The sequence below is a fragment of the Amblyomma mixtum genome, chromosome 1 (genome assembly GCF_055824585.1).
Source record: "Amblyomma mixtum isolate Tamu chromosome 1, ASM5582458v1, whole genome shotgun sequence".
Lineage (NCBI taxonomy): Eukaryota > Metazoa > Arthropoda > Arachnida > Ixodida > Ixodidae > Amblyomma > Amblyomma mixtum.
In genome coordinates this window covers 161,319,741-161,335,771 of record NC_143012.1, presented here as the reverse complement: position 1 = coordinate 161,335,771, position 16,031 = coordinate 161,319,741, and the positions used below count along the sequence as shown (strand labels likewise).

General features: G+C 46.5%; 1 protein-coding gene across 1 annotated transcript in view; it reads right to left on the bottom strand.

Moving 5' to 3' along the window:
• LOC149369548 (uncharacterized) overlaps positions 1-16,031 on the bottom strand; it is a 77,025-nt gene that overhangs the window by 28,557 nt on the left and 32,437 nt on the right. The window contains exons 6-8 of the mRNA XM_089558877.1: positions 8,572-8,740; positions 3,226-3,507; positions 1,255-1,399 (exon numbers count right to left, since the gene is read on the bottom strand). Of these exons, the coding sequence (XP_089415003.1) occupies positions 1,255-1,399; positions 3,226-3,507; positions 8,572-8,740 (596 nt within the window). The remainder of the gene's footprint in view (positions 1-1,254; positions 1,400-3,225; positions 3,508-8,571; positions 8,741-16,031) is intronic.

Below are 16,031 nucleotides of genomic sequence, written 5' to 3'. Positions count from 1 at the left end.
GGGAGTGCTTTTGTGCAGCCCCACCCGTCTGGATCCGCGTAATGCCACACTATAATGAGACAATATTCTGTTCAGCGATAATTAAATAAACAATACATGAACATCATGCCTTTGTGTGTAATCACCGCGCATATCTGTACAGTTTGTGGATGGGACTTTCCTTCAGCGCAGCCGTTGCCTATGTGACCTCCGCACCTAGCGGCGTTTCTCACATGAGGCTGAAATAAGACGCCAAGGGGCCTGATGTGAATTTTCTGTTGCATTAATTAATTTGCAGGGGTGTTCACCGTAAGGCCGTTAAAAGACAGTAGGACAAGTGGTACACCACTGCGCGAGCAAAAGTTTGGTTGCAAGGCTGTTGCAATAGAACTTCCCACCACCTTCTTTCAATTTTAACCACAGTTAGCTGGCCAGTGCAAAGTTATACATTGTGTGATAAAGCTTGTGCAGTGTGCACATCGACTTATTGTTGATCCAGGCTCACAGAAATTAACTGAAATGAGACATTCCTCTCTTCCGATAGGCTGTGCACATGTTTCTGCAGAAGAAGGCACAGTTTTTGCTTTTTTTGTTGAAGGAGAAAGTTTGAGTGGTGGCGCTATGTGATCCGCCGTTTCGTTTCAGGCTCAAAGTGGCGAAACCACCTTTCATTGTTACTGACAATGCAGAGCAGGAAAACATTTCTTTGCCTTTGGTATCGTTGGAGAAACTGTTAAGTCACAGTTCTCCGTTGAACTGTGAGGCACATGGTCCGTAGGAGCGAAACTCGGCGGGTACAAATCTCATGGCAGCCTAAACCTTCATTCAGAACCACCTGGATACACTTAGCTAAGCCTTAACTGCACTGTGCTATGTTTAAAACATTCTCGATATCTCATCTATTTTTGTTCGCCTGGCCTCTTTGGTGAGCACACCAACGGTCTCCCTCTTGACTTCCGTCGCGGCTGTCCGAGGGCGACCACTCCACGGACGATCTTAGATGCTCATTCGGCACCCTTAAAAATATTTGACCCCTCTTGCCGCATTCTTCAAGCTCATGCGCGTGTCGGCATAGACAATCTGATCATATTTCCTCTGCCTCTTGACAAATGTACAAATCACTCTTCAATTCCATTGTTCCGGGGGCTACATTAAAGCAACTTAGCAATGGGGGCATGCAAGCCTCGCCTATTAACGCTTCCACTCTTCTGAACAAGTCCGCACTCAGTTTTATAAGTAAAGGGAGAGGGCAGTCCACCTGGAACAGTTGCGTACCTGACTTGCACCAGCCTTCCATGTCGAAGAGCTCGGCGGTGTCTTTGGGTCTTTTGTAGTAGCTTTTAACCATGGATGGGCACCGGTAGCAGATCTCGCCTATCTGATGAGGACCTAATTTTAGGCCGGTCGCCACATCCACCACCTGGGAAATCAGGACAGGCAGGATTCAATTCTCTGGAGGCGAAACATTACATTTGGCTTGTGCAAAAGCATTTCTTCATAAGAACAAATGAAATCTCGTCTTATGTTTAATAAGTACGAAAGTTAGAGTTAAGTTTAGTTTCATTTAGCACGCTCGATATGCGATATAAGAGTTCTATTTATCTCATTTCGTACCTCTGATGTAACTATAAGGTACTGCTGCCCAAAACAGAGTTCTATCGTTTTGCATACAATTTCACCAAAACGTACGGGACGGTGAGCGAAAGCGCGATACAAATCTGCCGATAATTGCACTCGTTTTATTTAAAATGCCATACAACAAACAATAAAGAACAATAGAGGTTGTTTATTGAACTTTTAAAGCTGCCAGAAGCCCACTTTATCGCTTTGCTTTTGTGATGAAAGACGCGACCAGATTTATTTCGATTCATCGAACCCAGGCGGAGCCGATTCTATGTTGTTTCAGAATATTCTAGCAACTTTCCACGCTTTATCTCGAAAGTTCACTATCAGTTTTAAATTGACCGTGGGCGAGGGCGAAGGCTATCCTGTTCTACGACCACCGAGCACCCTTGCTTGAGTCATTCAGTCCATTCTGGGCGCAAGTCAGCCCTATAAACAGTTTTCTTTCAGAAGAACTTTCGGCGGTCTTCTGCACTGCTTAGACTGCCGTCACCACTACAAGGCGCTAAACGATGTCCCTGCCGCCCTCAGCCCCGGGAGTCACAAAAGGAGCCCGAACCGTTCCGAAGGAGCCGATCACGAGAAAGCCGCAGAGTCGTCCCAACGGAAGACGAACTGTGAAGCAGCCGTCGTCTGCAGAGGCGTTCACCTAATACGGGCTTCCTCCGTACCACACGCGAGCAAAGAAGGACTCCTCAACTCCGACCTCAGCCATGGCCACGGCACCAGTCCCCATTATTTTGCAGCAACCTCGATAGCCACCGGTGTTCAACTGTTTGCCGGGCGAGGAAAGAACACTACAGTGGAGCGAAGTAAAGCAGGGGTAGGCGGAAGTGGCTTCGAGGGTGGCGTAACTTGTCCTCAAAAGGTTTTCTTGTAATGCAAAATGATGTGCATTGTTGAGGGGATTGAGATTTCAGTTTTCTTAATGTTCAAAGCAGTGCGTAATGAAACAGTTGTCTCGTTATGTTTTGAAAAATGCGCGTTCTACAGCCTGCTTGTCTCGTAACAGCCTGTGCTAGACACTGTGCGCCTAGACAAAGTGTAAATTCTCAAGTGGAAAAAGTTTGAAGGCATTTCCTACGGCAGACACAAACTGTCAGAAATGTACGATGTAGCGAATTTTGTCGAACTAGTCAGTAGCACATTATTCTCCTAAAAGGAGTGTTTGTAGCAGCTGGTCTTCACGAAAACCATTTCCAACGGCCAAGCAAGGACGAATATTTTTATCAAAAAGGAGTGTTTGTAGCAGCTGGTCTTCACGGAAACCATTTCCAACGGCCAAGGAAGGACGAATATTTTTATCCAAGAAGCTTCGTAGTTATTCGCAACTGAACCACCTTAATACCTCTAGCAAGTACACGGTAAACGCTAACTATGGAGAATGCATTTCTTTCCTGACACACTTAATGATTTGTATTTTTTCATTTTCTCTGTGAAGGGCCATGCTCAACTGCAGATACTTTCAGGGATGTTTACATATGCGTCTTGCTTTCGCAATGCCAGAAACTTCTACCGATGCTCTTTCCCAAGCATGTAATGACTTTACCATAAAAAAATTCAGTTCCATATATCCTCAGCGCTATCCTAATCGGAGAGCTTGTAGTATTATCCTTGACGCACCTTGACCTTGCCCATCGTTGCCGGCACACCGACGTCATTTCCGGCGAGCGGCATGCCGGTTGGTGGCTGGCCGAGAACGATGCCACAAGACTCGGTCATGCCGTAGATGTTGACCAGCTTCTCGATTCCGACAAAGGCCTGGCGAGCAGCCTCAGCCACAGAAGTTGAGACCACGCTTCCGCCCACGACTATGTGCCGCATAGAGGGTAGACCTCGCCCTGTGCTCTGCATCTCTCGCACCACTGCTTGCAGATGGGCCGGAAAAAATATTGCTGCGGTTGCCTGCCCGAGAAAGACACACGTAGAGGGAAAGAGATACAATGACGCTCGTAAAGACACACGACGCAGCACGTTGTCTCCTCGGCTGATATGCGCAGATAAATAATTTAACAGTGAAATTGTTCTGAAGGTGAGACCAACAGACACATGCCTGATGCCTGGACCATAAATAGGGTCGATCCCGCTGAGGAACACATTCCTGTCTGAACGATCCTCACTTCGATATAGAAGTTGTAGATTCTGCAAAATCTCTTGATGTCTGCTTTCATAAAAATATTTTTGGGCACACGAATGCTATCCACGTTAACACATATATAGTGTAATTAGACGTCAACTTACCTAAATTTAAATTTTACTAACCGCTGGCCGGTAAAATGCATATTTATAATGCACTTTTCCTTTCACACATCAGTTTCTCCCTCTTGATATGGAGTAGAACAACGCCTATAAATTTAATTCGTATGGATATCTTACTGAAAATAGCACTCTATGTTATATTACATCTTGATTATCGTGAACGCACAGTAGAACGTTTCATTAAGCAAAATATTCTTTCCATCTACAATATACACTCATTCTGTCTTGTAAAAAGGCATGAAAATGACTGAGAAGAATATATGCGCACATTTGCAAGTTTGACCTGTAACACAGCATTACAATACACGAAATTACGAAATTTGAAAAAGCCCTCTTTCAAGTTTTAAACTGAATGAACAAAGGTTCTGTCATATCCCCCTTGCCTTACAGAGCTATCTTGTGTCCACGGATGAACATCAGCGCCATTAGCATCTACATACTGAGAGTGTTCTCTGTCGCGCAAGACTCACTATACAATGTTTTGTATAAGATATATTTTTATACTCGAAGGCATGTGCGTTTACTTCAAACTGTCGCAGTACCCATAGGAACAGGAGGCTTGAAGCTCGTCAAGTGGAAACTTCCACCTTTACTTCCAGCTCGTCCATTCCTCTTGCTCTTTTTTGGCATTGCAGAAGAAATAAAAACACAATGGTTAATTGATCGCTTGCGTTCACGTTTGGGAGTCGTTAAGAAAATTATTTGAGGTATTTGTGTGATATGAAGCGGCACGCACGCGCTTGCCAACGTTGTGTCCATGTGAAGGCATTCATTCGAATCGTGACTGCAGTAGTGAGCAGTTCACAGTGCAAGTCCTCCTCGACATCCGGTTGTATAGCTTTACAGACTGCAAGAACATGTTTACTGTTTTCTACAGTGCTCCCGCAACCGACGCAAATATTGTCTTCCTGTACGTAGTTGCTTTCATGTTCCCCCTATATAGTCAACCTGATTCAGCCTCAAAAAGGAGCGCTTCCCTCTTGCGCACCGCACAGCGTTTCCCTTCGTACTGCGTTCCTTCCGGCTCCTTAATCCAACAATCACAATTTTATCTCAGTGTGTTGTCTCTGGCAATCAGGTTTGGTTTTGTAGAGTTTCATTCAGATTTTTGGATGCATATCTGTTTTCCCTCTTGTTGCCTGCGCACCCTGCTCTAAGCTTTCTAGTCCTTTTCCTCCTCAACGTTTCCAAGTTTTTACTGTCTAAGTAGGTGAAGACTGACTATTCCTACATTTTCTTCGTCTTTCTACAAACAACATTCTTCTTTGTGTACCAAGCCATGAGCAACTTATATCCTACCCCTGTGCAGTCTCTTTTTTTCCCTTCTATGATCATCGAGAAGCTATGTGCACAGCATTTTATTGTTAAAATCTAGTGTTTGAATACCTGGTTCGTATATCGGAGCCCCGAAACCATTACACCCTTTTAATGTCTTCGCTTCACGTAACCATTACCTATTGTATCCCCATAGTGCAGTATAGTTAATTGTGGTCTCTTCCCTTTCGTCCGGAGGCGTTCTTCATGGGTATTAAGTGCGGAGACCTTGCCCACCTATTCCCCTGTGGTTTGATTCCTCGCGATGCGTATTCCCTAGTTAGTAGCAAGGGAGGGCGCCGGCATCGCAGCGAGACGAGCGCCACGGAAGGCGTGATTGCTGGGCGCGTGCATGGGGGAGACGACCGCATCTGCGGCTCGGGCTTCCGGCGCGTGCGGATGTTCAGGCGCGGCGCTCCGCTTTCCGCCAGCGGTGCGAGGCCTCGTAATGGGAACATTATCCCGCCAGCTGGTCCCGTCCGGCCTCGGAGTTCCTCCCCTGTCCTGGCATTGGCGAACGCTCACACGTAACCTTGGTGGTGAGTCGGTCTACCTTGATTCCTTAGCGTATTTTGTTGGTAGCTGGCGTTATTGTTGTAGCAATAAATGCCTGTTTGTGTCAGCCAGAGTGTCATTTCGTTGTTCCCTCAGAGGAAGGCTGTGGTCGGCGCAAGATTGGTAGCATACGCGATCTCGGGGTGCGGGCCGGTGGTATTGAAATGTCAGCCGTGATTAACCGGTGGAGAACGTATTATCCCCCCACCCCTACTAAGACTCCCACATCAGATGTCCTCCTCTTTCGTTAATAAAAACGATCTTAGCCACCCACATTAACAAAAATTGCGTGAACACTTTGGCAAATAAAATTGTTGAGAGGCGAAAGTTGAGGACACTATGATGTGACGACTTACGGTAGATGTGACGTCACACCATTCCTGTGGCTATATTGATACCCAAATTGTACATGGTTCGGGGATCTTAGATGTTATTTACGTTTAATTACACGCTTCTGCATCTAATTTGACACAAATTTGACGTTTTTCAGACCATTCTATGGCAATTTTTACTATGTCGTGGCGACTTCCGGTGGATCTCACGTTGCACCGTTACCGTGGCTATATCGACATCCGCGCGATTTCGACGTAATTTCGACATTTTTGCTTATAATTAGTTAACTAAGTAACCTACAGTCATCAAACTTGGCCTTTAGGTCCATTTTCTCCTCCTCTATCTGAAGCAACCATTGCGTGCGTTATATATATTTTACTTTCCGAGTTATACGCGTGTGACACGCTTTGTTAACGGACGACAATATGAGCCGTTAAAGGCTTTCGCCTTAAGAGCGCTGTAGAAAAGCGCCATTTTTCACCAAAAGGGTGACTTATGCGCCAGGATGGACCAAAAAAACGAATTCTCAAAAAGCAGTATGCCATGCTGCAGAGATTCTCCGCCATCTTCGCGATGAAAACTTCCGCGCATTGACATCCGTGAGAAGTTGTTTGTCAACTGCCAATTGGCAAACAACTCCTCACGGATGCCAATGCAGCAACCTCTGTTTTCTTCAATAGTGCCTCCCAGATTAAAGGTGCCTGAGTACAAGTATATGTTACCGAAAAAAAACCAAAAACCAGAGGGACACTTAAGCTCCGACTTGCGGGTATGACAATAGCCACTGAGTAAATGTGCACATATGCAGGATTGGTCTCGCTTTACTTTGCATTACTTGACGCCTAGGAGCCCTGATACCACTACTGGCGCAGTGATCCAGCGACTAAGCGGTGCGCCACTGCCCTGGAATGGCAGGTAATGCCACCGGTGGGATTTGTAGTATCCAGGCTGCTCGTCCTGAACAACCTCGTGCGGCGAACCAATAATGTGACTGCCACTGTGCCCAGTTTGTTCAGAATCCGATGGGAAGGTGCGATGACACCACAAGGCCAAGTGACCTAGGTGGGCACATATCTCCTAAGCGGCTCCTCTGAAAATTTTTCGTGCGTTTTTGCTGATGGTCAACGACGCCGTTGACGGCGTCGGATTTTCTGCGACAGGAACTCCTTAACCATATCAATTTTAAACTAGAAAACCGAAGAAGGAGGTCAAAAAGAGTGTGTTGTAAGCCTTTATCAAGTTTTCACATGACACAATCACTGGCTTCAGCTACATCCTCAAAATCCTGCCTTAATTTATTTGTGCTATAATTGTGGAGCGGTGATAGCTTACCACGATCTCGGAAACGAAATCTAGGCAATTTCCTGCGCTGTAGGCTAGAAAAATAACTTCATAATATCATTCTTCTCAGAAGACTATAGTTATAAAGGGTTAACGTCCTGAAACTGCACGCTGGCTACGTGAGGAGTGGACTGCGATGGCGACATAATCATTTATCCAACTCCGGCTTCTTAATTCGCACTTAAATCGCACACAATACGAACATATCCGCATCCTACTTCCATGGATGTGTGGCAGGTACGGTTGGTATTTGATTCCGCAATGTTCTCCCGAGCGCCTATTATAGACACTGAGCCGCCGCGCCTTGAAAAACAGTTGCTCTTTGGAACTTTCAGGCCACTTCTCGGTGGTTTATGTGCAAGCGGTGGGCCTAGTTAATTCGTTTTGTTGGCCGCACTGAAACTTCCTGCGTGTGCCCCTTTTCACATGACTGATCACAAACGGTATTAATTTCGTCAGTCTGTCGAATCATTAACTAATTTTTAGCCGAACTGCAAGTATTTGCTTTCTCGCCTTATTAGGTTGCACTGATAATTATCTTCGTTTCATGATTTTTGAGCTTGTATTGATTATTCCCCATATTCGATAGGTTTAATAATGTAGTGAATTCTGGAAGTAGGTGATTATAGACGACCCTTGATAGTATGTGAATGTGCTGCTTATAGCACCCTTACCTGAGCCTATCAGTATAGGTCTCAGAAAATCGTATTTTACTCTCAACTTTGATAACTTAATAGGCTGTTGTCTTGTGGTCATGTTGCACCACGTCATTTGGCAGTGAGTGCTGTTGCAGCTGCAGCTTTGTGTTCCACTTCAGCTTCTTAATAAGAGCTGCAAGTTTCTTGGTCGAAGAGGCGCTTCAGAAAGTGTCTCGAAATGGTGCCAAAATGGGGCTAGGCACAACTTCAGTGTATACTGCATCAATGGGCTTGTGGTTTAAGCATCAACCGTGCCTGAACGACATGTGGGGTTCGATCGTAAGTGCCACCTGTTTCCAATGGGTGCAAGCTTCGCCTGCCCTTGTACCCGTCTTGTCTGGGATGAAATCCTTGGCAAACGTGTCCTTCGCACCACATTGTGTGAAAAAAGATACCTTAAACGATGGCGCTTTGACATAAGGTGCTTGTGTGCAACTGAACTCGTCATCGTCCTCTTTGGCTTATTTACCTTGTACTTATCGACGGCTTCCAGGAATTCCAGAGGAGACGTCGTGACCGGCGCCACAGCGCACGCGGCGCCGCCCAGCATGGCCAAGAAGGTGAACAGCATTCCGGACATGTGCATGATAGGGCTTGTGCCCAGCAGGAGATCGTTTTCTACCCAGGGCATATGCAACCTGCATAGAATAACGGACAAAAAACTACAGTGTGTTAAGCTCACTGCTTCCTGTGATAATTGGATCTGAGAATGACCTTATGCTTGGTGCGTGGTTAGACTGACGCCTCCAATATGGATATGGATTATGAAAGAGGCGAGATAGAATGCCATGGATTATTTTCAACCCATGAGGGTTCTTCAATGTGCCTTGCCATTGCACAGCACATGCAGTTAATGCATTTTCCTCAACCGCAATACTGCCCCGCTTTCATCCCGCGGCCACGAGCAGAGCAGCTGAACCCCATAGCTACCTAGCTGCACCAGCGATGGAGCTGATATGTTTGCCAAGTGTTTAGATGTACCTCATAAATTGCAGATATGAAAACGAGTGCCTTTGGGGAGAATTTATTTGGTATCTTCAAGGAATGTTGATAGCTGTGAAGAAATTCATTACCTCATAGGCCAGAAATGTATTTTGTTGCAGGTTGCAAATAGCAATTAGTTCACAGAGGAACGCATTTAACGTTCATATTGAAGAGAATCGTTGATGTCCGTTCACCCCCACAAAGTTCCCTAGACGCTCACCTGAAAAATGGGCCTACTTGCTTTCTTAGAAAATACGAACAACGAAAGCAAAAGTGGGCTGGGCAAGGCGAAGCCTGTCCAGGCCTTTTCTTCTGTTGTCAGTGTTTTCTACAGCAGTAACATAATTTTCAAGATGAACATCCACCAGCTAACCCATCATGACACTCTACTTGCTTAGCTGCTGCTTTCCGTCAGAAATTTAATGCGATTTGGTTTAATTTTTTAACTAATTTTTGTGGTCAGAGTTCGATTAGAATTCACGCCAGCAAGCACAAAATATCGTACTCGTCTAACGCCTAAGCATGAGTTTCCTTGCTTCGCCGAAACCACAGGGAATGACATCTACATAAGGCTTGTATGCAGTTATAAAAATCTGGTTTTGAGGCAACGAAATCAGCCTTAAATATGCAGTTCTCGGTGGACGCCTCAAACTGAGTGTGAGAGAAGGAATGAAAGCGGGACGAGGGAAGTTAGAGGGAAAGTGGTGTCATGGTGGAGGCCTCCGCAAAGTTTAGGAGGACACTTAATCGCTTATTACGGGTGATATAGAGCTAGCACTGCCTTGCGTCCACAAACGAGCTAGCTATACGGGCCGACCCGCTCCAATAGAAACCCTGACACTTTTTGATCGAGGGTTCGCTCCCGTTTGAGTGCTGACTCGTATTACGGCTCGTATTTCTGTGCTACACATCACGCGCAGTCGAACGCGGTCAGTCCCGTACTTTTGCGGCAATTTGGAGAACCAAAATCTTTGATGAAACCACATCACCGGGCAAGCTCATCGCTCATTAAAGTGGTACAAAATATATGCAGGAATGCTGTGGGGTGCATGAAAGCCAAAAGCCCTGGTCGTGGTTGAAGTAGTGTCACGCCCCTGAAAAGAACTCTAATCGAATTCTGTTTCAATCACTAACTATTCCTTTGCAGTTGTTACAGTGGTAAGTACTGGTACTGACTATTACTGGTTAACATTTCGTGGGTTCCTACATTTGATGACGTCACACTGCTTCGACCAATCGCGTGATTTGTAACGGCACTTTTTGGGCGACGCCCGGTTTTCGTGTCGGTCAATCGTGTAATGCTTTCGAATTAATTTTGAGCCCTCGTCGCCAGAGCACGGGCAGCGGCTTTCACCAACGGCGTCCCGGACTAGGAACCCGATCAGCCTTCCCTTCAACTAAGGCATTGTCACTTTAATAAACGTTTTCATCATCATCATCATCCCTAGGAGATCATTAGCGTGCACTGAAATCGCAGACGAGAATTTTGCATTTCGCCTCCATCGAAACGAGGCCATCGCGGCGGCGTTCGCACCCGGTTACTCCAGCTTAGAAGCCGAGCGCTCTAACAACTCAGCCACCGCGGTGGGTATGTAGTCGTAAGGAGAGTCGCGGTAAAAATTTCACGGTGCGCTTATAACTCACTCGTAATGACAGGGAGGGGTTACGATGGGGGTGACACAGCTGATTAACAAACGGCACAAGATGAATGTGAGCGGGTATTACAGAAGCCGTTCAGTTTGGAAGAGATTGACGTTAGCCAGGACGCAATTCCGAGGCGGAGTTTCGCCCGAAGGAAGAGGCAGTTCAATGATTTGACAGCAATTTCGTGACGATCCTGCGCGAACCAGTCACGTGGGGCTTCGAGTTGCTCTCGGGAGCCATACAAAATACATTTGTTTTTAAGCAATCCTTAACCCAAACTCTAAGCAAACTACTCCTCTAAAATAAAAAAATTCAGGGCCACTTTGGCTGTCTAAAGTGCGTAGAGGCGAAAGCGTTTTCCGAACCACTTTGACTGCTTCTGTGACCCTGGTGGCGTCACATATAATTGAGTACTAATTACTAAGTGATGACAACTCACTAATTAATGGTTAATTACTGATTAATGCCTGAATACTAATTAAATGCTAATTAATGACGCTTAAGCTTTGCCTCTAGGAGTGGAACGCGATAGCGTGTTGTAGCGCTGCCAGGGAGTCCACGGAACGCCACCACCCGTTCGGCGCGATGCCTTGCCGCTTGAACGCAACGCTTTTTGAGGAATGGAAATGGCGCAGTAATTCTCTGTCATCTCGGTGGACACCTGAACCGCACCGTAGAGGAAGGGAGGAAGTGGGAAAGACAGAAGAAAGACAAAGATGGCCCGTAACGAAGAAAATGAAAATTGTATTTGAGGAAAGGAAATTACGCAGTAACTGTGTCACATATCTTGGTGGACAGACGTCTAAATTCAGGGAGGCGAGGGGGGGTGCACTATTTTGACGTAAAGTGCGGTCACTGATGTGTGGTTCATGTGTTAAGCTTCGCCTCTAAGAGTGGAACGCAACAGCGCCTTGCAACGCTGCCAGGGAGTCCATAGAACGCCATCGCCCATTCGGTTCTACGCTTCGCTCGTCGGTAAATTGGTTTTTGAGGAAAGGAAATGTGTCTGTCTCTCATATCTCGGTGGACACCTAAACCTCTCCGGAAGAGAAGGGAGGAGGATGGCAGTGAGCGAAGACACCGTATTCACTAGACGCGCCTTTGTTCATTCCAAACCGTCGAGCTGGCATGGCGGAGTTTCCCATCGTTCTGTTATGGACCTTCCGTCTGATGTTAAAAGTGCGTGTAATTCTTCCTTCGTTCCCAAAACAAACGCGACATCATTCAACAAATCCGCGTTGAGTTTCCACAAGCCCCATTCAACCTTCTTCCTTTTCTTTCTACCTAGTGATACCATAACCAAACTGTGGTCACTAAAGGAAACTGGCTCCACCACATAGTCCTCACAGTTAGGAGCAAGTGGTGACGATATATAAACACGATCCAATCTAGCATGGCTAGATCCTTGATAATGAGTGAAATGTTGACGCTTGCCACCTTTTGCCAAATAGGCCCCATCCAGCAAGTCTACCTCATTTACAAGGTCTGTCAGATATACCGCACTTGCATCTCTGCAGGTGCTGGCTGGCGTTCTATCCTCCATTTCGCATACACAGTTGAAGTCGCCCATAACAAGGAGATGCCTACTGCATTTAAACAAGTCAGCAACGTTTTCAAAAAAAACCAGTCTCTCTTTAGCTTTTGTCGGCGCATAGATGCATAAAGCACGAACATCTAAATCTCCGTGTTTAAAGTCACACATGACATAACGTCCCTCCAAACAACTAGTGACACTTTCTACCACAAACCCAGCCGATTTCCTCAAAAACAAACAGCAACCGGCCGATGTCCCAACAGCGTGGCTGACACACACATCATAAAGTCCACGGAACGGGCTCACCATGCAATCAGTGCGGCCCTCGCTCTCCACTTTTGTCTCCTGTACCGCGACTACATCCAGCTTTCTTTCCACCATTAGCCTTTTTAGTTGGTACTGCTTCCTCTTACTTCCGAGGCCGCGCACGTTCAGTGTGGCTAGCCGGAAAGGCGCAAGCACAGGAGCCATTGTGAAAGCGAGGGCTCACCCAAAGCAAGGCGATTACTCGCCTGCACAACTCCTGCTCGGTTCCAGGGAAGGGTCGCCGTCGACGCGCGACATCGATGACGCACGGGAAGGGCGCACATATTTCCCTTTCTTCCCTCTTGCAACCTTCGATTCCTTCTCGAGCTGGTTGAGCCGCTGCTCCCCCACTGCACCCTCCGCCTTCTCCAGGCGCCTCCCTGTCACAGCTTTCAAAACTCCAATTGCTTCGAGCGGCGTTCGAAAATCCTCAATCTTGTAAGGCCTCCCATCCACGTCGCAATGTAGAAACACGCAATCCTTCAGGCCGTCGTGCGACGGCAGCGACGGTAGCACGAACCTGTACCCCTCGGGGGGACGGTGATTAACGCGCGCACCCCGGCCATCGCCGGTGAATGGACCTCGCACGGAGAGAGCCATGCCGCGTCCGCTCCCCTCGAAAGCCGGAGGGGGACTCCAAAACAAAAGGTTAAAATGAAAGCAATAGAAAGAGGGGGCGAGTTGAAACGTAATGCGCAGAAGGAAGAGAAAAGCCTCAGACAGGAGCTAGAAGCGCTGCTTCAAATAGAAGCCCAACTCCCCGGTGGGTTCGGGCAGGAAATACTAGCAATAAAAAGAAAGCTTGAGAAACTAGACGAAAATAAGTATAGAGGAGCAATAATACGTGCACGGGGAGAAAAGCTACTGGCCGGTGAGGCTCCAACTAAGCGTGCCTTATCTGACGAAAAAGCTTACGCTAGAGCTAAAGAGATATTAGAGATAGATTACAAGGGGAAAACAACGCACGACCAAGCTGGTATTAAGAACGCCTTTGAGGATTACTACACGGAACTGTTCGGCCACAGATTACCCGATAAACCGGGGATTGAAGAAGATTTTTTCACAGTAATGCCTAGGCTGGACCTTGATACTACAACGGCACTCGAAAGAGATATCACCGTTGGTGAAGTCGAAAGAGCCATCGACGAACTAAACCTTGGAAAATCGCCAGGTCCAGATGGACTGAGTGCCGCTTTTTACAAAGAGTTTAAACCTGGTGTCGCTGTGGCCTTGCATGGGGTATTCGTGTAGTCATTCGAGTGCGGATTATTGCCGCCCTCTTTTACGCGCGCTCACACAGTTTTGATTCCGAAAAGTAAAGAGGAAGTCAAACTTCGCACGGTCACTGGATACAGACCAATCACACTAACAAACATAGACTACAAGGTGCTGATGAAGGTGTTGGCGAGAGGACTCCAGGCTGTAATCCAGGATTTAATCGGCCCCCATCAAACATTTGGTATTAAAAACAGGACGATACACACGAACATCCATGTGGCCAGGAGTGTTTTAGAACTTTGTGATAGCGAATTCCTGCAGGTAGCCATGCTGCAGATCGATCTCGCTAAGGCATTTGACAGGGTGCCACATGACATCCTCTTTAATTTGTTGGACTATGTTGGTGTTGGTAAAGTTATACGCGATGGTGTAAAAATGGCGTACAGAAACTGCACCACAAATCTTGTCATAAATGGTGAACTGTCGCGCCGTATAGATGTACGCTCATCTGTACGCCAAGGTTGTCCATTGTCGCCACTGTTGTTCTCACTGTTCCTTGAACCACTCTGCCAGAAAATTTTGCAGAATGAAGAAATACGCGGTTTTGGCTTCCACACGTGTCAAGTTCGTGTGCTTGCTTACGCGGATGACGTTGCCTTTTTTGCATCGGACAGGGAAAGCATTACGGCTGTACTGAAAATAACACAGGATTTTTGTGCCCAGAGTGGGAGCATGTTAAACATAGATAAGTGCATTGGTTTGTGGCATGGCGCTTGGGACATGACTCCAGATGTATTTGAAAATGTTCACTGGTCCACTACACCGAGCACATATCTTGGGGTGCCTCTTGATTGCTATCGTGAAAGCGATTCGGTCTGGAGCAAGAAGGCCGGTGAAATGAGAGAGATGACATCTAAATGGTGTGGGCGCGACCTTTCAGTGTTCGCGCGTGCCACGGTATGCAATGTTTTTCTAGCAGCAAAGATAATGTACATCTTGCAGGTGTTGTACTGTACACGGGTGAATATACAGTAGTTCCATCGCATCTTTGCGACATATATATGGCAGTCTAGTTGGGAGAGAACCTCCCGAACGAATCTTTTTCGTCGAGTCGCCGAGGGGGGTCTGTCCCTCTCTCACTTGTCTTTAAGCCAAGTGGTCATGCGCTTGTTTCTTCGCGAAAGAAGAAACCCTTTCCTCCAGTGTTTTGTTCAATTTATGTTGCCAAACGCACTCCCAGACTTTGTAATCTCCTCTGCCGGAGGTGGTCGCTACAGTGTGTCCCGTTACCTCCGTGAGGTTGTCGCATCTTATCGATTCCTTGTCACCCGTTTTTCCAGAGAATATTTGGCAACTGTGAAGAAAAGGCAACTTAAGAAAGACTTATTACACGTCCTTTTTCCCGCTCCCTTGTATCGGTCGGCCTTTGGGGCCTCGCCGGGACAAAATGTGTTAAAGAGGGTAAGAAGAATGTGGGTAACGCCTTCAGCGAAAACTTTCTTCTTTCAACTGCACACAGGTACCTTACCTGTTAAAAGCTGGTTACATGAAAGAGACATATACATCCCGTGGGGCACCCATTGCCTTCTGTGTAGGAAGGAGGAAACAATTGACCATGTTTTTGTCGAATGTAATAATGCAATCTTTTTTTGGGACGTGTTGCAGCGAACCATAAAGAAAGATTTGCCGCTCACTCCGCACGGCATTAGGTTTCTGCCCGTCGAAGACGATGGAGCTCCATATGACACCATTTTTCTGCTTGGCTTGCATGCAGTGTGGCGTAGTGCCATGGCATACCGCCATTGCGATCCTGGAGCCAGATCTGTGTATCAATATTTTGTTGAGAGTGTCCTGAAAATTTACGATGTGTTAAAAGACCGAGGTTTTGACGAAGAAATTGTATCCCTTTTCCAGAATCTATCCCAACTGAAGAAGTTGGAATGGTCACTGGAAGCGAGGAGTGCTGTAGCCATGTAAATAGCCATGTAAATAGTCACATATGTTGTAATGCACTGTATTCCCACGCCTTTGAAGGCAATAAAGAAAAAAAAAGAAGCTGGCATGGCGGAGTGGATAGCATGCTCGTCTCGCACTCCGAAGACCGGGGTTCGATTCCCGAGGTCCACCGATTTGCTACTCGGTTTTATTTATTTATATGGCCTGACTAGAAAAGTTAATTAGGCTAATTTGGTAATTAAGCAATTAACTAAGCTCAGTCCCACTTGGAGCATCACTATATGATC